The sequence below is a fragment of the Pelecanus crispus genome, chromosome 17, assembly GCF_030463565.1.
Source record: "Pelecanus crispus isolate bPelCri1 chromosome 17, bPelCri1.pri, whole genome shotgun sequence".
NCBI classification, from domain to species: Eukaryota; Metazoa; Chordata; class Aves; order Pelecaniformes; family Pelecanidae; genus Pelecanus; species Pelecanus crispus.
In genome coordinates, this window is record NC_134659.1 from 7,150,964 (window position 1) to 7,176,193 (window position 25,230).

The following is a 25,230-nucleotide window of genomic DNA, read 5'->3' on the forward strand; positions in this document are numbered from 1 at the left end:
TGTTCACCACGGGGCTGTTGGGATAATCGAGGCACGTTCGCCCCGTGGGTGCTGTGACCGTCGGCACCTCTTGGGAGAGGGTGTCACGGGGGGCTTGTCCCTGCTGGAAGGGGCGCCCGGGGCTCCCTGGGGCCAGGCTGGGCTCTGCTGGGCCACGCAAGCATCCCATACCCCTTGACTCTTCGCACCTCCTCTCGACTCCACCAACCCTTGGGGCGGTTGCTTACCTGCAGCTCTGTCATTTGCAAATCTGGATTTGTTTGGGAAATGTTTGACAATGCAGCAAAATCGCCCTCTGCCTTTAAAATAGAACACAAAACCCACGCTGCCAGGATGCGGTCCTCTGCCCGTGTGTTTTCTCATGCAGGATGGCCTATGCACAGCAAGATGTTTCCTTCTGGAAACTTCTTTTTCTTTCAAGCTGATTTGTCCTGACTGATGCACAAGAATAAAAACTGTGGCTAATTTTTCTATGGAAAGTCCAAATCCCCTCCAAACCCCATCCTGGTCACCCAGCCCTCCGCTGGGGCAGGCACGGCTACCATGGAGTCCCAGCATCTGTATTTTCAGCCCCATTATGGGTGTCTCCATCATCCCCAGGTGTCCATCCTTTTTTTGTCCTTTTTTTGTCTTTCTTGCATTTAATTTTTTCCCTCCAGTGCCTGTTCAGAGAGAGAAGGGAGGCTACGAACTGAGCAGAGTTAAGGTTGCACATCCACCTTTCAGCTGCGCCCCGTGCTGTGTGGATATTTGGTTGGATTTTGCGAAGAGTCTCTAGTTGTAAAGGTTCTGTCCTGGGGTTACTCATGCTTTTGTCCAGAGAAAAACATATTTACAAAAGTATCTGATGCATGTGGAGAGAGGTCTGGGTCAAGGTCTGGGATGTGTTTCTCAACCCAGACGAACCGTTTGTGAGAACTGATGTTGCAGTAGGTCATCAGGGAAATGGAAAGCACCAACAAGTCTGAAAAACACTTCTGAACTCTGGATAAGTATTTGGGGAAAAAGGCATCGGAGTCCGCCTCACTGCTGTGTCTTGCCTGTAGCTGGAGGAAAGTGGAGCAGGGACGCGGCGTTTGTTGGCGCTCGGGTGCAGGCTCAATGCTGGATGAGAAATGCATTTAAGCAGTTAAATTCCTATTTGATGGCGTCACAATCTTGCAACTATTTGCATGAGATTTTGCTCTGTGTTGTGTTTTTACTGAACATTACGGGCCCAGATTTTGGATGGGGTTTGGGTCCAGCTGGCTCAGCGGCTTCCTGAGCATCCCCAGACTCAACCCTCCCGCCTCCACGGCTCTGGCCATCCCAGGACGTGGCTGCAGATATGAGGTTGAAGGGCTTGTGCAGCTCTTTGGGCAGCAATCAGATCTTTTCTGTGTTGCACAAGAGGGCCAGGAGCAACGATTAGGAAATGCTAAGTGTGGGAAGAAGAGGTCTCATCTACCCCTTTGCATGGGCCGTTTCGGATTGAGTCAGTCTCAGAAGTAGCTGAAGACATCAGACAGCTTCCCGACTCTTAGCGTCCCCAGATCAGCGCATTTGTGCCCCTCCCGCAGCTCCAACCCTCTGTGCTGGGGAGATGTCCCTGTCCCCAAGCGAGGAGCAGCCCTGACAATGTGGGCTGTGTTCTGCACGGCCGGGGGCTCACGGCACTGCCTGTCCCCGGGACCCACCTACACGCACAAGCACGGCGGCAAATTGTTCCTGATGCGCAGCGAGTCGCACCCACATCTGCCCCGAGACAAAGGGGCCCTGGAACAGCCCAGCGTTCGCTCTTCTAAAGGCGGGGATGCATTTTGTGCGTGCCCTGTCGTGGGTTTTATTCTTCGCTCTCGGTCGGTGCCGCTTGGCGTGGACGTGCGGTCACCCGTGCCGTACGGGCCGTCCTCCCTGGCCGGTCCCACCGGCACTGGAAGCGCCTGGGTCGTTCCCACGGGGCTCTGCCCACGGTTTCAGTCCAGAGCCGCCATGTGCCTGCTGTTCCCTTTTGCAGCTCAAAAGTTATCTGCAAATTTCTCTCTTCCTGCTATGCACAGCCCTGACTTTTCTAGTCCCTGTGCACGTGATGATGGGTAGGATATACTTTTTTTCATCAGTTAGACCACCCAGATGCCTCCTGTGTATACCGCGTGTATCAGTGTTTGGGCTCAGTCCTTTCTGTATTCCCATTTAATGCAAAATCACCCTCATATGCATGCACGTACAAATATCTCCCAAGCATCTATGCCAGGAACCTACTCCTTAGTGTCGCAGCCATTTCTTTCACACTAACTAGTACTCAGTCTAAAGAAAATAACATATTCTTCACTTTTCGGGCTCCAAGCAGCATGTAGAGATGTGCGCTACTTAAATCCCTGCTGTCTTGCACCTCCCCTCCCATACTACATCTGTGAATGAAGAGGGGTTTAAAGCATTTTGTGATAGTGATGTGAAGCATCGGTATATGAGCATAGTAAGGACACTAGAAATCATGGCCTCGCTAAATCTCTGGTTGCGGTATCGGCTGATTCAGTTCCTAAGTCAGACTTGTGCTTAGTAACAGAAAGGCATAAAACCAGCTGACCCATTACTCATTTTAAGCTGTAACTGGAGAAATGAACCGCTCTGAAAAATGAAGGCTACAGATCAAAATGATATCTTCCCTTAGACAGAAAGCTAAAGAAATAATTTGGAAAGCTTTGTTCGGCATGACCTGATCACAGGACTGCGGAAGTCCTGGACATGACTTTAATTACTGGCCCAGTCCTATAATTATTCTGTCCTTCAACTATTTTTATTGCAACAGCTGGATTGGAAAATCCTTAGAACGAGCAAAAAAGATCAAAGCAACACTCCCCTCCAAGCCCCTTCACAACCTGCAATCTGTCATCTGGTGTAACTGGGACACGCTGGGACGATGAGTTCCTTTGGGCTTCAGCCAAAGAGCGGGGACGTGGAGACCCCGCTCGCACCCGAGCAGGGCAGCGAGGAGGGATGGGTGGAGGAACCATTAAGCACATCTCGTTCCCCATAAGGGTAATGGGGAAAGGTGTCCTTAAAAGCTGTCTGGCGCTGGGTTTGATCCTGTCTGGGGGTCAGGAGAGCTTCCCGGGCCATGTGTCAGGGCTGTTTATTTTCCATGACATCTGTTCCTCGCTGGCTCCCAGCAGCGTTCCCTGCGGTACCCGGAGCCCCCCGGCAGCCCCGCGCTCGCCGGGTTTTGTCTGTTGTGCTGGGTCCCCCCTCCCTCCCGCAATCGCTTCATGGCGGGCTCGGGAACAGCTGAAGGGGTGGCAGCATCCAAAGCTGCAGCCGGTTATTTATATTTCGTGAAGACGGGCTCTCCTTGCTCGCCAAATGGCCTCTGCGCCGCTCCCCTGCCTGGCGACATCCCACCTTGGCGAAAGCCTGCGTGAGGGCCAGCGAGGAGCGGCGCCGAGCAAGGCTGGGGATTTTCCACTGTTTGCTGCCCTGGCGTTATTTTTGTTCTTAGCCGAGAGAGCTGTCTGCACGGCTGATGCCCTTTTTTATAACTATTACAGGGAGTTGTAACTCAGCCGTGATGCAACCTCTGCGCCACAGCAGCCTTTCTAAGGGGGCTTTTGTTGTACAGACAGGGTAATTTATCCTCATTTTCACTCTTTTTTTAATGTGCATTTAGGGTTCATTAACAGCAAAATAAAAGGTATGTGAATGGAAAATGCAGACGATATCCTGACAGTCCCCAGGAGGTTTGGGTGGGTGCCCCTGGGAGGCTGGCAGCGGAGTGCTGCGCACCAGGGACCGTCCGGGGAGGGAAGCAGCCGGAGCCCGGCGGGAAGCGGGCTCGTTTAGAGACCGCTTGGGAAAGGTTCCGCCGCATCCCGACTCCTGCTAGGGCTGTGCCGGGTCGGCGACGGGCTCTTTGGTATGCGAGGGGGTCTCTGGAGCCGGTCCCCCTGCTCTTGGCAGCCGCACGTGCAGGCAGAGCTCACCCCGGTGCCCCGCCGGAGGGAGCGGATGTTCGCTATGTAGGTATTTCTTGTGCATAAAATAGAATTATTATTATTTTTTTAAACAGCAAATCATCTTTTTCATTTTATCCTATGGGGACCGCGGCTTTTGTATGCACTTGCTCTGAGTAACTTTCCATCAGTCCCAGGGGACAGTGCAGCCCTTCTCCTTCCATCCGCGAGGTCTCTCCAGGGTTTGAGCACGAATAATCCCGTAAGGCCGATTTTTCTGCCAGCAGAGCCACCCAGGGGTTGGGAGGACAGGGACCACGGGCTTGTACGTGGGTCACCAGAGCCTGGAAACTATTTCTGGCACTATTCACGCTCCTGTCCCTCTGCACAAATATTGTTGGATTGGAAACCCTCTCCCTCCACAGTTGCCAAAAGGAAGATGACAGAAATGGAGCTGCAAATGGCTCGCTGACCGCTGGGGTTGTGTTTGTTTTGCAGCTGAGGATCTGTCTGCACTTGCCGCTGGTCTGCTCGCCTCAGGGGACGCAGCCGAGGTCCTAACGCTGCCCAGGCGTCCAAAATGGTCATGCAAAGACACCACCTCACCTGCGCAGGAATAGCACTGGCTCTCTACCTTCATCACCTCGTCAGCACCATCGAAGTCCCTCTGGATTGTAAGTTACGGTTTACCCCGCTAAAAACTCGTGCTCAGGTGGTCGAGGAGGTAGAGTGAAGATGTGCATGGCCCAGGTGGCTTTCCTGGTCCAGCCTCAGGTTTTCTTTTCTGTTGTTTGGTTTGGGGCTGTTTTTCTTCGTAAACCACATGCCCTCCAGCACGTCGCCTAAGTCGCGCTCTGATTTAGTGAATTTATCTCAAAAGCTGAGCGAAGGACTCAAACCCACATATCAAAATGGGACAGAGCACCCGAGCCAGAGCCGGGGAGGAAACCGGGTCCTGACAAGTCTTCAGGCTGTTGATTTCATGGAGCATCCCGGGCCTCCTGGTGTTCCTACAGAATACGGGTGGGCTTCAGGATGCTCCTTTGTGAAGGACGTGAGCGCGTTGCTTATCTGCTCGGGGAGATGCTGCCACAATCTGACACCCAGGTCCCCGAGGGCAGCGGGGACCTGGGCAGCTCCTGCAGAGCAACGTGATTTTTCTCTCTCTCATTCTCTGTTGGGACTTTTCAGTTAATTATGAGCTGGAAGTTATGTTTTATTCAGAAAAGCTGGGGGATATGGAGCGAGGAGGAAGGGGGACATGGGCTGATGTTTCTGCTGAATGGGCATCTTCAGGCCAGTGCATGGGAAACGCATGACTTGTTTATAACGCACTTGAGACAGGGGTTCATACTGAGAGCTGCTCAGCCGCTGTTCTGGAAACCAGTTTCATAATTTCTTTGTATCCCAGCTTCCTCCTGTAGCGGCTGTTAATAACAATCGGCCCGTCGCTGCAGGGAATCTCTTCCGACAGTGCAATGCACAGAAATCCTCCAGTGAGTGGTGCATTAGTAGAAAACGCGCAGCTTTTTGCAGGGGTCTAAATTCAGGCTGAAGTGCCAGGGTTGCTCTCGATAGGAGAAATTTCTGCCCTGTGGGCTGTTGCTCTGTGGAGTCCGGGGTGTGCGGGCTGTAGCTGTGGTACCTCAGCTGATCCAGCAAAACGGGAAGGAAAAATTTAAGGCAGTGGCTTTTGGCTGAAATTTGGAAATGACTGAAGAGAAAGGATGAGAAAGCTCTGATTTGCAGATGTGAATAAATACTTATGTTACTTGAAAAGAAGAGGGTCCCAGACTCGAGCCTGAGTCCCTGCTCTGCTCCATTCCAGAGAGTTGTGGATGAAAATACCTGTTCCCCGGGAGTCAGCGCTGCAATACGCACAGGGCGCTCTTGTTCCCAGCAGTGGGAATTTCATTTGATGCACAAAGCTCGGTGATTCCTTCAGGCCTGGATTTGTTAGCATCTATAATATTCCAGAAATGCAGGCAGACGGCATGGAAGTAGGGGCCAGTGCAGTTGGGGAAAACGGAATGGGTCTGCAAACAGCCGCCTTCTGCCATTGCTTGTGCTTTGCATCAGGAAAGGAGTAATTTTGCTACTTAAATGTAATGTGGCCTTAGAAGAGTAAGAGAAATGCTGACAGCTGGTGGAGAAAGGCTCAAGGCAGCCTGCGCAGCTCACCATTTCCCAGCAGCTCACCGTTTCTCTGGCCGCCTCCTCCTCCTCCTCCCTGCTGCACAGCACTGAGCCACGGGAGAGCATCGTCCCCTCCAGTTCTGGTGGGAAACTGGGATCGTAACTAAGAGCTTCCTTCTGTTATCCTTCCCTGAACGGGTCCCTGGCATGAGAGATATCTGTAAATAATGTGCGCGGGGGGCAGCTGCGCACAGCAGCGCCAAGAGCAGGGGGGCGAGGAGCGTCTCCCAGCCCCGGGTGAGGGTTGGGGTCCTGCCGACGCCTGTCACCGCCAGCCCACCCTTCCCAGCATCCCGGAGCTCTTTTGGACACATGGAGCATCAGCTTCGTTTTACATCCATCCCAACCTTCAGAGCCATCAGGGGTTTGCTTTCAGCTCCTGTTTAAGCCACCTGGGGCTCAGGGCTCCCTTACCCACTGCTCGTCTGCGAGACTGAGCTAATGAAAGCGCCGCCTGCACTTGAGCGGCTGCAGGTCTGACCAGGTGGTGTGTAAAGAGCCCCAGCTGCTCCGGCTTCGTGCAGGGGCCGATCAATGTGCAAGTCACGGGCTCCGTGAGTGCCCGAGCTCTGTCCCCTGCGTACCGCCAGTGCAAGTCCTCCCTGCTCCGCGGAGACCAGCTCCTTCATCCAGGTGCTGGGGGGTGGGCTCTGCGCGGTCCCCACCGGCAGGAGGGGGGGGGTCCCCACCACCAGCCCCGGGGGGTCGAGGTGCTGGTGGGCACCCAGCTGCCCTGACACACCTCGGGGGTGGGAGATCTCCCCAGGGATGCGTTTTGCTCCCTGGACCTTATGTTTCAAGGGCAGAAGCAGCTCGGGAAAGGGCACATGTGTGGGCAAAGCCTCAGAGTCCCCTCTGGGCAGAGGGAACAGCCCCCGCTCACCCTGTGTCGGGGGAGCTGCACTATTTGCTCTTTCTTTTAAGCTTGCCTGGGTGTTTTCTCCCCTCCCCAACCCTAACAAGTTTTCTTCTTTGGATAAAATCCTGCCTGCCGCTGTCCTGGGGACAGGATATATATATCTCCCTATATTAGAGGCACCTTCTTTGAGTTTGACTGTCACCTAAGAAGCCAGCTAAGGGTTTATCAGGCACATTTTAGCCTCTGACTCAGGGGGATGAAGCTGGAGGGGCTCAGGGTAAGCCCAGCCAGAGGGAAGCGGGGAATGGTGCTAACTCCTGCGGGCGACCCGCTGGACCACGGGGCCACCAGTGCCCGCAGGCGAGCGGTGCAGGAATGCCTACACCTTCTTTTGGCCCCCAAAACCCCTGCTGCAGAGGCAGCTGACAGCTAACGGGACCGCTCAGCAGCTGCTTCTCCCACGTGGACAGTAAGTAGGTAGATTAGAACATGCTTGAATTGGAAAATGATTTGTGTGTAGTATTTGTGAGCCCTACAATAACGATACATGTTTATGTTTGCGTACACGACGTATACAGGTTTGTTCTTCAGTTAACCTTTTTTCTTTCTTTCATTATGCTCGCGCTTTGGGAATAACAGCAAGTATTCAGAGTGAACGTAAGTGTTCCCCTCGCCCTCTGCGTGCACGTGCCCGTCTCCTCTGCATGGCCGAAACAGGGCACGAGGGGTCCGTACCGAGCCGGGGGCCGGTGGTGGCTGTGGCTTGGCACGTGGTGACCCAACGTACGTGGTGCGTTGCCCGCTGCTGTGGCAGGGCTGGCCAGAGTCGGGACAAGCCACTTCTCCCGCACAGCCAGGCATGGCTGGGAGAGACACGGGAGGTGCTGGAGCAGCTTGGGAGGAGTGCTTAGGCTCTGCTGCTTTCCCTGGAGCAGGAACCAGGCTGCCTTTGCGACGCAAATGTTGTTTCTGCAGGGGCTTGTTACTGCTAACGCCACGCCTCAGAGGCGAGCAGGCTCCTCTGCCTTGCAAGAGTGCACGTGCCGAGCTCAGCTCCACGTACCCACACCTTTGCAGCGTCGCTAGCTCTCGGCGGGGAGAGCAAACAGCCTCGGACCTGAGCAGCTTTTTCCAGGACAGCCATGGAACTGAGCTCTTGCATTCAGAGTTCAGGACCGGAGCCAGGTCCTACACTGGCTGCTGGGCTCGTGCGCCGCTTTTCATAAGCCCTGCCCTGCTAAACACCAGCGCTGCGCTCCTTCAGGGTAAACCTGGGAGGTTTTGAGCCCCTTTCTTGCACAGGGAGTACCTGTAAGCGTCTTGTAGTGGCTCCCTGGCTCCCTGTCCCAGCTGCAGCCCCTGTCCTTGAGGTGCACAGCCAGGGTGCCTTTCAGTCTGACTCAAACAACCTGTGGTAGCAGGAAGGTGTAACTGTGAAATTTCTTAATGAGACCAAGATACCAAGTGAGAAGCAGGGGCTTCCTGGTACCGAAAGGGGGTCTGAACAGTGCTGATGGTCTGAGAGGAGATGAGTAGCACAGCCCAACAAATGCTCTTGGTAATTTCCTCAGGTGTTGAGTGGCTTTAAACCACAAATTGCACGTCCAGCCTGGGGAAGATGCTGAAATCCCATCAGGATCTGCTGCAGGATGGCAGAGAGGGGATTCACCCTCTTTCCACAACCCTCCTCATGGCTTTTCCTTTGCTTTGCAGTGCCTCAGCCCCCCACAATCACCAAGCAGTCTGTGAAGGACTACATCGTCGACCCAAGGGATAACATCTTCATTGAATGTGAAGCCAAAGGGAACCCCGTTCCCACGTAAGTGCAGCTGCAGCCCTTGTTACGCCGAAGCTGTTCAGTAGAGCTGGCTCAGGAGGAGCTCCCCTCCGGTCTCCGGTCGAGCTGTGCCACTTACACAATCAGTTAATCCAGCTGTTGGCTTGCACAGCACAGGTAAGGATCTCACCGGGTAAATATGGTCCATGGTTACAAAACCAACCTCTCCCTCATGCTTGCAGCTTTTCCTGGACGCGGAACGGGAAGTTCTTCAACGTGGCGAAGGACCCCAAGGTGTCCATGCGACGGCGGTCGGGGACGCTGGTTATCGATTTCCACAGCGGGGGACGGCCAGAGGACTACGAGGGCGAGTACCAGTGCTTCGCTCGGAATGACTACGGCACTGCTCTCTCCAGCAAAATCCACCTCCAGGTTTCTAGTGAGTAACGTCAGTGGTGCAGAGCAAGCAGCCAGCTGTGCCCCGAGGGGAGCAGGGACTACCTGCACTGTATGAGATTCTGTAGAAGGGGCATGGAGAATATCCAGTGCTCAAACATCTCAGCCTGCTTGGTCTGTTACCTGTGTTGGGAAGTACCCAGCCACAGGACCAAGATGCGCTGGTGAGGCCGCACCTGGAATGCTGTGTCCAGTTTTGGGCCCCTCAATACAAGAAAGACATTGAGGTGCTGAGGCATGTCCAGGGAAGGGCAGCGGAGCTGAGGAAGGGTCTGGAGCACAGGGCTGGTGGGGAGCGGCTGAGGGAGCTGGGGGGTGTTCAGCCTGGAGAAGAGGAGGCTGAGGGGAGACCTGATCACTCTCTACAACTACCTGAAAGGAGGGTGTAGTGAGGTGGGTGTTGGTCTTTTCTCCCATGTGGTTAGCGATAGAACGAGAGGAAATGGGCTCAAGCTGCGCCAGGGGAGGTTTAGGTTGGAAATTAGGAGAAATTTCTTTACAGAAAGGGTGGTCAAGAATTGGAACAGGGTGCCCAGAGAGGTGGTGGAGTCCCCATCCCTGGAGGTGTTCAAAAAATGGGCAGAGGTGGCACTTTGGGACATGGTTTAGTCTAGTCTGCCCTTGATTGGTTTAGAGTAGACTTGATAGTGTAGGTTAATGGTTGGACTGGATGATCTTAAAGGTCTTTTCCAACCTAGATGATTCTATGATTCTATGATTCTATGATCTTAAAGGTCTTTTCCAACCTAAACGATTCTATGATTCTATGAAGACATGGGGGTCATGGCTGTAGCTAACAGGGAAATACTCGGTATAGATTTAAGGGAATCTTGCACATATAGAAATGAAGTTTGCATTGAGGCCGCTCCATTGAAACCAGGCCAGGTCCGGTGGGAAGAGATCTGCAAAGCTACGGCCCTCCCTTCCTCACACCGCGTCTTTGCTTCTTACGGCAGAGTCTCCCCTGTGGCCCAAGGAGAAGGTGGATGTGATAGAGGTGGATGAAGGCGCTCCACTCAGTCTGCAGTGCAACCCCCCGCCTGGCCTGCCCTCTCCCGTCATCTTCTGGATGAGCAGCTGTGAGTCGGGGGAGCCCCTTCCCACCTCGAGCCCCGCGGGCAGCCTTTCCGTCACCCGCAGTGCTTATTTAAAATAACTATGTTTAGGGTCATTACTGCTAGTTCAGAGCTTGGAGGCACCCGTATGTGGCCTGGGCCAGGGGTTTCTCCTTTGTGCAGCCGCCCGCGGGAGGATGTGACTTGCTCTGATCGCCGGTTCTCCCCTGCAGCCATGGAGCCCATCCATCAGGACAAGCGCGTCTCCCAGGGCCAGAACGGCGACCTGTACTTCTCCAACGTCATGCTGCAGGATGCCCAGACCGACTACAGCTGCAACGCGCGCTTCCACTTCACCCACACCATTCAGCAGAAAAACCCCTACACCCTCAAGGTGAAAACCAGTAAGTGTCACAGTGATCGCTCAGGATGGGTCGTCCCTGGCCTCCCTTGGGCAGGGTTTTCCTTCCAGTCACCTTGTTTCTGTTCTTGACAGCACTGAGACCTACCAGGGAGAAGAGTGGCTTCCTTCATTTTGTTTAGGATAGTACAGGAACCTGTTTGGATGAGGAATGATAGTCCTTGGACAACTAAGCTGGCAGGGAGGGGTGGCTGGGTTCCCTCCAGCATCCCAGAGCTTTGCATCTTCATGAGTCGAGGCTGCAGAGGTAGCTCGGTGCAGGTGTTGCTATGTCCATGTGTCTGGGATAAACTGGAAAGCATTTCAACACAGACGGGGTGTTCCCCTCATCTCTAGGGAAATGCATAATATCAAGTGATCTTTCCTGAGTTTGAAAAGCTGGAAATAGTCTTGGTTTGCTTCAGGCTTAGGTTTATGGAGAACGCCTGGCCGTGCTGGTGCTGCACGGGGGGACTGAGTGTGCGTCAACCTTGCACAGCTCAGGATTTACCTCCTGACCAGGAGCTGCTGTTTAGCGCCGTGGCTCTGGGACGTGCTGACAGGAGGGCTTGAGCCTTTGGGGTCTGAGCGTGTACACGTGGGACGTGCTCAGGATGGCCAGAGATCTCAGTTTCACCTTGGCGAAGAGCATCGTCTTGGGGGACAGGAGGAGCACGTGCGTGGCTCTCTCCAGGCACATGAAGAGCCTTTCCACGGGCAGGTCAGGCACCAGCAGTCTCTTCTCCAGAAAGGAGACTGCCTGAAGGAAGGCAAGCTCGTGATGCCAATGCGTTTCACGCCAGCTGGCTGAGGGCCTGAGCTGAGCGCTGCAGGACACGAAGCTTTTGAGTTGGTGCAGGTCCTGCAGAGCATGGGCTCTCTTTTGGGCTGCATGTGCAGAGCACCGGCACAATCAGCACCTGACACAGAAGCAGCGCCTACGGGTCCCAGTCATCAGGCAGGAGCTGTCTCGCGTTCCCAGTAAGGTCAGACTGGGAGGAAGGGGTAGCGTGTGCTGGCAGATGCAAGGCTGTGTTTTGGGGAGCAGGCTTTTGTCCAAAGCAGGCACGAGGCGCTCCTGAATCCCAGCGTTAGGAGCTTAATCTGGTCTCGCAGCAGCTTAAATTAGAAGTAACGCTATTAAAGTGTTCTGATAGCAGTGACCTAAAAGCGATGTGAGAAGCAGACGGGCCCTGGAGTGTTTTGCACTTTTATTGTAACAGCTTCTCCTCTGTGCAAAGCACGAGTGGAGAATCAGCAATATGAATACTATAAACGGGCTCTTTGCTAACGGCGAGGAATGTGTGTAGGTAATTCATTCTGAATATTATTTGTCTGTTTACAGAGCTGGCCGAACAATGCCAACGTTTACCTGCTAGGGAAGGACTGAGTCCTAATTTAGTGTGAGCTGGAGGGATTCTGGCAAGCAAAGATCTGTGGTCATTTGAGCCTCCAAAGGCTTTAGCCTGACATATTTGTCAAGCTCTAGAAAAGAATGTGGAAGAAATCCTGGAAGATTTCTGGGCAGAGAGATACAGGCTCCCCCTCCTGCTACACTCAGACACCACGACAGCGCTTCTCTCCCAGGCTGTGTAGAATTGGCTTCCAATTATATTGGACCCTCTCTTTAAGTTTTCCTTTGGAAAGGTCTGCTGCATTATCAGATGCAAATGCCACCCCATGAGCTCCCCAGAGGCCCTTATAATTTAAAGAACCAAGGCTCTAATTTCTCATCTGTTACGATACAAAAAATTCTTTATACGTACAGTGTTCAAAGGAGACGAGCTTGTATTTGTCTCAAGCGGTTCAATCATCTCAGCCTTAAGCCATGAGTATTGGCTGTCCTTAAAAAAAAAAAAATTCACCAGCTGCTGAAAAATCCTTGCATGGGATTGCCATGCTCTTGGATGTGAGAAGAGAAAACGCAAAGGCTTGGGGGAGCGATGCACCCGTGCCTTTCCCTGCAGAGTGTTTCTCTGGTGTATCCAGGTTCAGGTAGCTCTTGGGCATCTGCTGGGCTCTCTTAACCCCCTTGCACTGAGACACAGCATGTGGCTGATGACTTAAGGCTCAGGGCAACAACTATATGGTAGCCAACAGAGCCTCTCACATCTGCTGTTGGGCAGATGATACCGTGACACGGCTCTGCCACATCCTGGTGGAAACCGGGGCATTCTCCCACGCCACAGCAGTATTTTGGGTAACGGTGTGAGCTGAGGAGGGCAGATCCTCCAGTAGCCGCGGGCCAGGACTGGATGATCTTAAAGGTCTTTTCCAACCTAAACGATTCCATGATTCTGTGATCCCCGCAGAGCGCGGGGGCAATCAGCTCACTGCTTCAAGTGTAGGTGATGGCTGGCGGTGGTTGGCAATAAACAGGAGCAGCGTGGCATTGAAGAGCTGGTATTTTGCCTGTGACACAATCTACTTTAATTACCTGGTAATTAAAAGGGATTTTACAGCAGATTATGCTTTTAGAGCCTAATTATTATTATTATTATTTGTTCATCTTGGCCATGCCTTTCTGCATTGTCACGCTGCTGCCTAGCTGTGTCCAACCTATGCTTTACGATGGGAAAATGTAGCTGCAATATGTTTCCCTCATAGTTAAGAAACTCAGAGAAAAAACATTTTCTTCTCCAAATTGAACTGATTTTTTTTTTTTCACCCAAAGATACAAATGTCTTTATACCGAAAAGAAAAGCACTTCAAGGCAATGGTTATGATACAATTGTCATACATTTATTTGTCTTCCCATCTTCCAGGAGGAAAACAGCCCTCTTTTCCTCTCCTTTATTGCTGTGTTATGTTTGTCCTGGAAGGCAGCTGTGCTCAAGTGCTTTTGTATCCCTGCCGTTGCGTGTCCGTGTCCGCACCTCTCTTGTGTTTCGGGAAGTTATTTTGTTTTCCGTCCCCCATCCCCCCCGCACCGCCTGTCCCCCCGCCCGCTTTGTGGCACTCGGTACGCTCACGGTCTTTTGTTTATTGCAGAGAAACCCCATAACGAAACGTCTTTACGAAATCACACTGACATGTACAGTGGTGAGTCAACGCTGGCTTCTGGAGACCTTCACGATTTAACCCCCTTCCGCCTAACCTGACTTATCTCCTTCGCTAACCGGGCAGCGAGCGGCCGCGTTCGCAGCGTCGTCTGCCTCCGTCTGTGCCCACGCACCCCTGTGTGTGCCCCTGTCCCCGCTCGTGGGTTACAGCCTCGACTTTGCAAAACTGGGTGCGAGGAAAGAGCCAAACAGCGACAAAAATCCCCTCCAAGTCTTCCCAATTTAAAATTATTGAGTTTTCAGCTAATTAACTGGCTATGCAGAGCTCAGCTTGAGAGGCGTTTGGATTAATAGGACCTGGCCCACGTGAAAAAGTCTGCGTGGCTGAGCAAGCCCAGCTTGCTTCCTCGCCACAGAGGTGGCTTGTCCTCAGCAAAGGCTCATGATTTAAAGATAAGACCCACCATCCCTCTTCCGTCCTCAGAAAGAGCATCTATTGTATTTGCAGCTAAGCACAGGCAGCGACTGGGAGAAAAAAAAAGGGAAAAAAAAAAAAAGAGTATTTGGTTTTCTCAAAAGCTGGGTGCTTTGTTTCTTTGTGCCGAGGTTGTACATGTGTTGGATGCTTTTGCGAGGCTCCTGCCCTTTGTCTGGGCAGGGAGATTACCTCCGGAGCCTGTGTTTGCTGGGAGAAGCCCATCCCAAACTCATAAATTATGCTTTAGACACAAAACCGCGCAGCTCCCCGGGGCGCGATCGCTGCCCTGAGAACAGATTGGAAGTGTCACGGACATGATGGGATAATGCGGGCAGAGTTGGGCAGCAGCAGGGGTTTGTAGGGGAGCGGGGAGATGGGGCGGATTGCGGGCGACGCTGAGAGCGCAGGCGCTACCAGGGGTGCCAACGCCTGGCCAGAGACCACCACGGAGTCCGATTGCCCCAAGGCCAGGCGCCGTCATGGGCAGGATTTGCTTGCTGCCCCTCTCACTGCTTACGGGGCCGGGGCTGTGCGGCAGCCAGGTGGGAACAGCCCCGGCGATGCCCCGCGCTGGTCCCCGGCTGTGTCCGACAGCGAGATCCCGCTCCGCTTCCCACCCGGAGCCACAGCTTGCTTTGTGCCTCGCGCAACCCAGGGCACATTTTCTTCTTCCACGGGGACTTTTGGGGACAAACAGGGCTTTTGCCAGCTGAGAGCAGAGAGAGTTGGAGTGTGAGACGAGGAGGATGTGCCAGGCGAGGGCACTGGGTTCGGTGTCCCCGGCAAGAGCCCTCGTGCCGACGGGCAGCCCAGGCATCCATTCCCCGCCGAGGGAACCGGGGTGTTGGCATCTCACCGGCAGCCGGGAGTGGGAGGTTTCTGAGGATGCTGGAGAGCTGAGGAGGGCTCAGCAGAAGAACCAGCCTCAGAGGAAGTGCTGGTGGCAGCAAATGGGCTGGGCGTAGCCTGAAAATATTTGTAGAAATGACCGTGAAAGGGGGTAGCCAGCAAAATTAGCTTCAGCAGGAACAGCATAAACTGCATCACGCCTCAACCAGAGGCGAGCAGGAGGAGATGCCTCCCTTGCAGGCACGCAGGGCCAGGGACCAAAGAGAAATTCAGTGGCGAGCTCTCCTGTAAATACATCTTGTACATCAGCAGTGTAAATGATGTTTGCTTTTCAAAGGGAATGTCTTCACGCTGGCTGGGCACCATCTCTGTGTTTGCAGCCCTTGCCGGATCAGGAGGGAAAGTCACCACAGTGGTCGTGGGCTTCTTGATCTCAGGGAACAGGGATGCTTACTAGTCACTTGGTTAGGAAAATGAGAGCTTATCTGCACTGTCTCATAGATTTCTCCAGATTTCTAGCCATAGGCGCGTAGGATAAACTGCCCGCTCTTTGCACTACATGGATTATTTGCACTGAATGTCTCCTGGAACATTTTATGGGTCCAGTGGGTTCAAATCACCCGCTCACGCCCCTGTGCAAATCTGAGCTCCAAACAAACAACTCCTTAATGAATTGGTAAAAAAAAAATTCTTAACCCTCAGCCCTTTTTTCTTTTTGCTAACCCCGTGTTTCTCCCTGGAATGAGCTGTCTGGCTGTACTGGCTGCTGGAGCCAGCTCCAGCAAAGCAAGGAGTCTTAGGGGCAGGGGAGCAGGGAAGAGGGACAGCAGTCTCCCAAGTATTTTAGGTGTTTGGGAGACCTGGGGCTCTCGGAGCCCGTACCCTGGGGTGCTGGTCCCTACGGTACGGGCTCAGCTCCAGAGCCAGCGGGCAAAGGGCTCTGCAGAGCTGGCAGGGAAGCTCGATGGGACGGGCTGGGGGTGCGCGGCAAAGCAGCGGGAGGCTGCGAGTCCCCTTCCCTGCCCGTCTGCGATGGACGCGCCCGAGCTCACTCGGGGACGTGGGGCCTGCTGGCGCGGACACGGGGCACGAGCGGTTTGTGGGACACTCCTCTCAAACCGCGCTGGAGGGCCAGGCTAATCGCGGGAGATGCAGCCAAGCCCTTCTCCCCACGGCTCGTAGCGGGTGCAGGGATTTCCTTGCTGCAAAGCTTAATTGCCTCGTCTGCAATTATGAAGGAAAAATGACCTAAAAGGATTAATTGAATATTTTATTCAGCAGAAGTTTCTCACCTTTTTTTTTAAAATGGAAATTCAAGTCTGGTTTGTTCTTTTTTTCTTTCCTTTTTTTTCTTTATTCTGGCAAACCTGCAGGATGTTTTAAAGCTGGCTAGCTGTGCAGGAGGCGAACAGATGGGATGTGTCTGGATGTGCATATTCCTATTATCGCCTCTAAGTAGAAATGCAAGCTGATGTACAATTTTTAAATGCCGTCAGGTCAGGACTGTGGGGAGGGGGCACTTGGCTGCTCCCGGGTGAGAAGTGGCTGTTTCTGGGATATCCTGTTCACAGCTGAATGGGTCCAATCTCGTAGAGGCCGGGACAACAGCAGCAATATACTGGAAGCAGAGCCTATGTTTGAGCAGAAATAAATAGCCATGGGATTTATTTTTCCAGTTGTGTTCCATCCAAACAGATGAGTGAGACACTGCTATTTGTCTGACAGCTTCCAGCTGTAGCTGCCTCAAGTTCAGAGCTGGAACGGTACCGCTGCCTGAGAGAATTTCTGGCCGCTCCCTATTACAAATAGCAAAATATTTATTAGTAGCGCTGTACTAAGGCAAAAAGCTTATCAGCTATGCAGTGTTGTTGCTGGGTTTATTAAACAAGTGGACAGGGTACTAATTTATCTCCCTTATTTTTAATGTTCATCATCATTAATACATGGCTCGTAAAATTTGGCTTGCCCTGCTGCTTATCTCTTCTAGTAAAGCCCCGGGCTCCTGAGCAAACGGGTTCATTGTGGGAGTGAAACGTGCAGCCAGTTCAAACAGGCTGCAGACTGTTGGCTAATAAGAAGCAATATTGGCTTATAAAATAATATCCCACTCTCCTAACCACGTGAGAAGAGAGAAGTTCACAAGTCTGGCCGGAGGTATGGGGCTGTTGAATACTGGCTACAACCCAGCCGCTGGCTCTCTCATCCCCCCGCAGAGCCCGGCGCGGGCTGGCTGGTTTTAAGCAGGAACAAGATCTGCTGCAGCAGCAGGCAAGCAAACAGCGGCGTGCGCCTGCCCAGAGAACTGGCCCTTCAGGATAAGGTCAAGATTTGCCTGCCCTGGTAATCCATTAATCAAATAATTGACTAACCCGCTGACCAGCGCGTGCGGACTGGTAACCTGTGGGCGCGTGGAAGCGGTGGGACGCGCGTGTGCGGCCGGGCTCCGGCAGATGCGGAGTCGTTTCAAAGGCACGGTTTAACTCCTGGGGTTGGGGTTTTCTTTCCCCCTTGTGAGCCTGGTCCTAGGCTTTCCCTAAGGCAAGCTGAAGGAACTCCATGAACAGCCCCTGCCCTCTCTCCCCTCCTTCTTCCCAGCCCTTTTCCCCGACCAGAGCTCAGGTGGAGGCTTCCCAAATAGACGTGGGCATCCCCAAAAGCCTTGCGGCGCTGGGCACGGTGGCTGCCTCCTGCTTGCTGAGCAAACGAAGCTTTTGGGGCGGCAGGAAAGGGCTTGGTCTGCACCCCAAGATCCTGCTCCTGCACCGGGGTGGGCTCTCGCTTTGGTATTTGTAGTGACCCTGTGCCAACCCCGTCCATTCTGTCCCCTTTCCTAATCTCGTAACCTCCGTCTCTGCTACTGCTGCTTTCAAGCCCATCTCATCCCATTTTGTCCTCACTGGTCTAGATCTAGTTTAATAATTCCACTTATTAATGGAATTTATTCCATTAATAATTATTTTTTTCCCCTACAAAGAGACCTTTGCTGTGTGTATCTGTAGAGAGTTGTCTTGTGTCTTCCCCTGGTTTTCTCCTGTTAAACTTTCCTGTCCAGTCCTGAAATTTGTCATTTTGGTCGCTAAGTTGTTCCTTTCCAACGGGCGCTGTCCTTCCAGGCCCCGCAGCTCCTAGTAAGGGTGGGAAACCTCCTTGGTGCTGCTAGAGCCCCAGACAGCGCCGGGATCCTCTGTATTTTGGAGATCTCTGTGGCAAAGCGGCTCAGTTATCCGAGTAAACCCTTCCTGTGCCCACTTGTTCCTTTTGTCCTTCACTACATGTTCTGTCCATCAGTATTTCCAAGTCTCATCTGATTTCAGCCCATTTCTTTGTGCTAGAGGCGGGGGTGGGCAGGAAAGGTGCTGCCCCGGCGGGAGCTGATGGTGCTGGGACTTTCCTGATGCACCATCCCCGCGGCTCAGCTCCCTCTGCCCATCCTCTGCTGCTTCTTTACCTCCCTGCCTGCCCAGCGTCCTCTCTCTACCCTTTTTTTTTTTTACTTTAAAAATCACCTTGAGCCCTTCTCTACTTTTCAGGTACATTTCTGGGTGAGTTCAGCATCCCAGGCTTGGCCAGGAACTTGACAGCTTCCCCCCAAAACCACCACGTATTTCTGGCCCTGTATGTGCCCTCCCCGTGGCTGCGGCAAAGGAGAGTTTAAAAGCACTTTGTTTTGTTTGTTTTTTCTCTCCTGCTGATTTCAGCCCGAGGGATTACAGAAACAACTCCCAGCTTCATGTATCCCTATGGGACCTCGAGCAGTCAGATGGTGCTCAGAGGGGTGGACCTCTTGCTGGAGTGCATTGCTTCAGGAGTGTACGTACCGCTTCCTGGCCGGCGGCGATGGGGAGAGGGTGGTCCCCAGCCGTCCCCAGTGGGATGGCCTGGGACCAAGATCCTGAATTGCCAGTGGAAATACCTCTGGCTAGGAAAAGGGGTTGTTCCCTTCCTTTTACCTGCTATTAACAGCACTCTCATACCCTACTCGAAGCGTAAGAGCATGGAGCGAAGGGGAGAGCTGAGTTTTGCGGCACTGTTCAGAGAAGCAGGTGTCTCTGGATACTTGCTGTCCAAGGATAATTCCCCACTGGTTTGTCCTTCTGGCTATTTGCAAATCTCCTGGGTGCTCCTCACCACAGCGTACAAACTGCGGGTGAGGACATTTGCGGTCCATGTGCTTGCAGAAGCGTCCCGGGCTCGGGGCAGACTTTGGCAGCACTCCCGGGGCCTGCTGCGCGGTGCTGCCTGCGCACGCGGCCAGACCAGCGCTCTGCAGCCCCAGGCACGAGGCATGAGATGGCCCCCGCTCCCGGCCAGCGGGTGATGCTCGGGGCCCTGGTTTAGGGGCTGTGGTGGGAAGGAGGGTGGCCCAGCAGTTGGGAGCAGTCCTTCTCCCTGGGTGTGAGTGGTTCCGAGTGCAGGATTATCAACTGGGGTTTTTTTAGGAGTAGTTTTCTTGCCTTGCAAAACCATTTATCTCCTTCCCTCTCCTTAGACCAGCACCAGACATCATGTGGTACAAGAAAGGAGGAGAGCTCCCAGCAGGCAAAACCAAGCTGGAAAACTTTAACAAGGCTCTTCGTATCTCCAATGTCTCCGAGGAAGACTCCGGGGAGTATTTCTGCTTGGCATCCAACAAGATGGGCAGCATCCGCCACACGATCTCGGTGAGAGTGAAGGGTACGTCACCTTTACCTTGCCATCTTTTTTACCTTCGCAACCAGAAGCTGTGAGGGGACGTGCACGGGAGGGGATGCTCTGATTTTCTGATGTCGTGGTTTAGCCCCAGCCAGCAGCTCAGTACCACGCAGCCGCTCACTCACTCCCCCTGCCCCGATGGGATGGGGGAGAGAATCGGAGGAGTAAGAGTGAGAAACACTCCTGGGGTGAGATAAGAACAGTTTAATAATTGGAAGAAAGTAAAATAGTAATGATAATAGTAACAATAAAATAATAATAATAATAATATACAGAACAAGTGATGCACAATGCAATTGCTCACCACCCGCTGACCGATACCCAGCCAGTTCCCAGCAGCGATCGCTGCTCCCCGGCCAACCCCCCCAGTTTCTATACTGCCCATGACGCCATATGGTATGGAATAGCCCTTGGAGCAGTTTGCATCAACTATTCTGGCTGTGCCCCCTCCCAGCTTCTTGTGCCTCTGGCAGAGCATGGGAAGCTGAAAAGTCCTTGACTGGCATAAGCAGTACTGAGCAACAACTCAAACATCGGTGTGTTATCAACATTCTTCTCCTACTAAATCCAAAACACAGCACTGTGCCTGCTACTAGGAAGAAAATTAACTCTATCCCAGCCGAAACCAGGACAGCTGAAAGGGGGAGCGGGGGCTTTCTGCAGGGGCTGTCTCTGTGCTGTATCCAGCTGTAGTTGCTTCTCGTCCAAACTGACCTAAAAGCAGTGTGAGATGTGATGTCAGCTGGTGCCACTCAGCAGAGCCGCACTGGTGTAAATGGTTGCGTTTTTGTGCAAAACAGGAGGATCGTGGCCAAAGAGGGGGCAAGAGGACTCTCCGCTCTCACTGCACCCCAGAAAGCCCACTCGAGAGGATGGTGTTTTCATGTCTTAGTTCGGCGGGGTGCAGGCAGGGAGGGGATTTTGGATGAGGTAGCACTGCTGTGTTTGTAACTGGTGCATTGGCGTATTTTAAAGCTGCGCCATACTGGTTGGACGAACCCCAAAACCTCATTCTGGCCCCTGGCGAGGACGGCAGGCTGGTGTGTCGAGCCAACGGGAACCCCAAGCCTGCGATACAGTGGCTGGTGAACGGCGAGCCTATAGAAGGTGAGCAAGGAAGAATCTGTGTGCGGACATGAGCCATCAATGTGCATTGCAGCCCGGAAAGCCAGCCCCATCCTGGGCTGCATCCCCGGCAGCGTGGGCAGCGGGCGAGGGAGGGGGTTCTGCCCCTCTGCTCCAGTGAGACCCCCCCTGCAGCCCTGCGCCCAGCTCTGGGCCCTCAGCACAGGACATGGAGCTGTTGGAGCGGGTCCGGAGGAGGCCACAAAAATGCCCCGAGGGCCGGAGCCCCTCTGCTGCGGGGCCAGGCTGGGGGTGCTCAGCCTGGAGAGGAGGGGGCTGCGGGGAGACCTGAGTGCGGCCTGGCAGTGCTGAAAGGGGGCCATAGGAAGGATGGGGACAAGCTTTTTAGCAAGGCCTGTTGGGACAGGACAAGGAATAATGGTTTTAAACTCAAGAAGAATAGATTTAGACTGGATATAAGGAAGAAATGTTTTACAGTGCGGGTGGTGAGGCACTGGCACAGGTTGCCCAGAGAGGCGGTGGGGGCCCCATCCCTGGCACCATCCCAGGCCAGGCTGGACGGGGCTCTGAGCACCCTGGGCTGGTTAAAGCTGTCCCTGGCACTGCAGGGGCTGGGCTGGGTGGGCTCTAAAGGGCCCTTCCCACCCAAAGCATTCTGTGATTCTATGATTCTATGTACCTCCTTTACAAAAAACCTAGCCAAGGATCTCGTGGCTGACCACGAGAGCCAGAGCTGCTGTCGGGGTGCCAGGCACCCCACGGTGTGGTGTGCGTGGGCTCCGGCATCGCAGCACATAAACCACCTGCTTGTCTGAGACGAGGCCAGATGAATTGTGTCTTTGTAGGCTGGGGAGGTCACGTACCACCGGCTGCTTTTATCTGGGCTGAGACGGAAAGATGCGTAATGATACCGACAGTCTTGTGAATTTTAATTTAAAATTTAATTTAAAGAGTGCTCTCTGTTTTGAAGCTTCTCCCCCCAACCCGAGCCGAGAGGTGGCTGGAGACACCATTGTATTTCGAGATACCCAGATTGGCAGCAGTGCTGTGTACCAGTGCAATGCGTCCAACGAGCACGGCTACCTTCTCGCCAATGCCTTTGTCAGCGTCCTGGGTAAGTAGTTATGAAAGATGAACACCCTGCACTCAAGTTTTCCCTCCAGGAGTTCTCTGTTTGCTTTCCTCTTTGTTGCTAGCTACTCTGAGGCGAATGCGCAAAGGTACACAAGCTCTGCAACCAGGCTTTGGAGCAGAATCCATTGCCGTGGACCTGCGAAGCCAGGCAAGGCTGAGCAAGTCCTGCTGGCGCTAAGATGTAAGCTGATTCATGTAGTGAGGCTAGAAAGGGAAGGAGAGATCAGAGGGCATGGAGAAGCTCTGCTGAGTCTTGAAAGTGCCAACAAGGAAGAGTGAACAACAGAGAAGGGAGGGTGGGTGAAAAGACTGGAAAGGGAGCAGCGGGCTGGGAACTGGTTTCTTTCTCAATGGCTGTGACTTTTGCTGTTTGCAGATGTGCCTCCACGGATACTGGCCCCTCGCAACCAGCTCATCAGGGTGATTCAAAACAACAGGACCCGACTCGACTGCCCCTTCTTTGGCTCGCCGATCCCCACCCTGAGATGGTAAGAGCTGCAGCACGTCCCCTGCCAGTCCAGAGGGGTGGGGAAGGGAGGTTTCCTGCTCTTTCTTCCCTTACAATAGCACTTTGTGGTGTTGTGAGGTTTAAGAACGGCCAGGGGAACACACTGGATGGAGGAAACTACAAGGCACACGAGAACGGGAGCTTGGAGATGAACATGGCTCGGAAGGAGGACCAGGGCATCTACACTTGCGTTGCTACCAACATCCTGGGTAAAGCGGAAGCACAGGTTCGCCTGGAGGTCAAAGGTAGGGGCACGAAGGGTTTTAGGTCAAAATGGTCTCTTGGATCTTCTGAAATTTGCAGCAGAAATAATAATTTAGGTTAAGGGAAGGTTAGCTGTGTGCTCCAGCAGTCTGTCAGCAGGACAGGCACTATGTAATTTGGAGCTGAAATCCAGAAAATGGTAGAGATTCCCTTCTAATGTTGGAAAAAAACAAGGCTGTGGATATACTGAAGCTGTCGAAGGGCTTGGTGTGGATACTGAGCTGTGAGATGCCACAAACAATGCAAAAAGAAATACAAAGTGTTCCTCAGGGTTAACTGATGGCAACAAAACATTTTTCTGAATCAAGTTTCCACTGGGGCTTTCCCTGTTCAGCAAAACTGATTGCTGACTCAGAAAACTGGGTATTTTTTAAAGGGTCGGCATAAATTAATGGCTTGTTAAATTAATTTATTTGAAAGCATTTGTATCAGAGACAGTCCACTACAGCAAGCTGTCCTTTCCAAGTAACACCGCTCTTCATTGAGTTCCTGAGCTAAGACCCAGCAGTTTGGTGCCTAACGCTTTCCTCCTGACTTTGCGCAGACCCCACCAGGATTGTGAGAGGACCAGAAGATCAGGTGGTGAAGAGGGGCTCCATGCCTCGCCTCCACTGCCGTATAAAGCACGACCCGACACTGAAACTCACAGTCACCTGGCTGAAAGATGATGCACCCCTGTACATTGGAAACAGGTCTGTGTTTAACACTTTCATGGGTCTTCTCTCCCAGGATTGTCGGATTTTTTACAGAACGTTTCAGGAGTCACCAGGGATAATGTGGACAGACATCAAGTTCCCATCTAGGCAACATTTGCTGTTCTTGATACTTTTAATGTTACTAGCTCCTTCCAACAGACACCACCTAGCAATTAAAATTGACTTAGCAGTAAATCAAGACTTTGTCTATAGGTTTTATTTACAGATATTTCCGGACATCTTGATAAAACAGGTGGGTTAATAACAAGCTACTTCAAAATTAATGTTTATCTGCTGTGAGTGGTCCAGTTGTAATTTCCTTTCCATAGCTGACTCCGTTCTCGTGAAGTGCGATCTGATCGTGGGACACGAGCCAATCAGAGGTCAGGCTGTTTTCCTAAAAGTGTGATTATTCCAGAGCACATTTGCTGATTCCTTAGGAAATGAGGTTTCTAAGGATAACTCAACACATCCTTAGCTGATAAAATCTTCAGACCAGAGGCGTACTCCTGTTCCGTTTGGGCTTTTATGTGTATTCTACAAGAGAACAGTTAGACCTCAATCCTGCTGCCTATTGTGCTTAGGCACAGTTGTGTGAGTTATCGTTTTCATCCCTTGAAGGATGAAGAAAGAAGATGATGGTCTGACAATATATGGCGTGGCTGAAAAGGACCAAGGGGATTACACCTGCATAGCTAGCACGGAGCTGGACAAGGACTCGGCTAAAGCGTACCTCACCGTACTAGGTAAAGCTGTCCTCCCAACGCACTGACACAGAGCTAAGTGCTTTATTTTTAATACAACAGACTGACTTCAAGGTCAGACCGAAAGGGTGATCTGTGATCATGGAATCATCCTCTGAAGCAGAGATGCTCAGGGAGATGCTGGCAGAGCAATTGTTCCATTGCTGCAGGACTCGGCAAGGACGTGCTGCCTGATCTCTGACTCAGACAATGGCAATGAATTTGAGTCAAGGGAAACTTGCTTTTGAGACCAAAAATAAAGAGTAGTTATTACAGACAGCTAAAAATATCCAAATGTGGATGTCGAAGCTCTGTGAGAACAGTCCTGAATTTGCAAGTGAATTGAACTGAATGTCAGGCTGCTGAGCAGCGTTGGAGACCAGGGGGTGAGGGAGCCACTCCTAGCCTTGCAGGTCCCCTTTTCAAGATGGGGACTGACAAACCCAAACCCATTCCCCATACCTGTTTATGTACGCTGCGAGATCTACTCGCAAAACACAGACTTATCAGTCCCTGCTCTTGGCCACCTCAGATCTTGCTGACGTGCTGCATTCACAGGAGTGCCGCAACCTGCCAGCGCTGCTGGCGTAGACCTGCAATGCCCTACAAAAGTTGGAGTGCAACATGAATCTCGCATCCCTAATAATTTGACTGGGCTTGATTTATTTCCCTTCCTTTTCCCCTAATAGCTAATTAACTCTAAAGCAGGCTGATGTTTCCCCTTTGCCATGTACTAGACATATGAATAAAGGTGTGCAGAGCGTGCCTGGAGGTCGTGGGGGAAGGACGTACCTACTCTGGTCTCCAGGCAGGATCGGATCCTTCTGAAATCTGTAACTGTGTGTGTAACTTTATGTTTGCCAGGTACTCCTTTGGCCACCCAAGCTTAATGACTTAAACTAACACCGTTAACAACCAATGTCTTACCTTGCAGCTGTCCCTGCTAACCGTTTGAGAGACTTACCAAAAGGTAATCATCACTAATTCATTGGCTTTATTTTATTTTGTAAAGTGCTTTTGTTTTGCCTTGCCAATAACACCAACAGAAAATCTAGGTGTAGTGGTTGAAAAAGCTGGGAGCTGATGCTTCCAAGTCCTGTCCATGTTGTC

At 52.5% G+C, this 25,230-nt stretch overlaps 1 protein-coding gene across 10 annotated transcripts in view; it reads left to right on the forward strand.

Annotated features, from left to right (window-relative positions):
- Positions 1 to 4,506: 4,506 nt before the first annotated feature.
- Positions 4,507 to 25,230, forward strand: part of NFASC (neurofascin) — a 55,893-nt gene continuing 35,169 nt past the window's right edge. For 4 of the 10 annotated variants that reach the window (XM_075722414.1, XM_075722417.1, XM_075722418.1 and 1 more), the window contains exons 1-15: positions 4,507 to 4,600; positions 7,621 to 7,638; positions 8,695 to 8,800; positions 9,001 to 9,197; positions 10,171 to 10,293; positions 10,503 to 10,673; positions 18,697 to 18,808; positions 19,488 to 19,672; positions 20,666 to 20,797; positions 21,747 to 21,890; positions 22,287 to 22,398; positions 22,497 to 22,663; positions 23,227 to 23,374; positions 23,999 to 24,123; positions 25,055 to 25,090. In XM_075722414.1, the coding sequence (XP_075578529.1) occupies positions 4,507 to 4,600; positions 7,621 to 7,638; positions 8,695 to 8,800; positions 9,001 to 9,197; positions 10,171 to 10,293; positions 10,503 to 10,673; positions 18,697 to 18,808; positions 19,488 to 19,672; positions 20,666 to 20,797; positions 21,747 to 21,890; positions 22,287 to 22,398; positions 22,497 to 22,663; positions 23,227 to 23,374; positions 23,999 to 24,123; positions 25,055 to 25,090 (1,870 nt within the window). Of the gene's footprint in view, positions 4,601 to 7,620; positions 7,639 to 8,694; positions 8,801 to 9,000; positions 9,198 to 10,170; positions 10,294 to 10,502; positions 10,674 to 13,660; positions 13,712 to 18,696; positions 18,809 to 19,487; positions 19,673 to 20,665; positions 20,798 to 21,746; positions 21,891 to 22,286; positions 22,399 to 22,496; positions 22,664 to 23,226; positions 23,375 to 23,998; positions 24,124 to 25,054; positions 25,091 to 25,230 lie in introns of all 10 variants that reach the window. The other 6 variants (XM_075722415.1, XM_075722416.1, XM_075722422.1 and 3 more) reach the window with 4 other exon arrangements.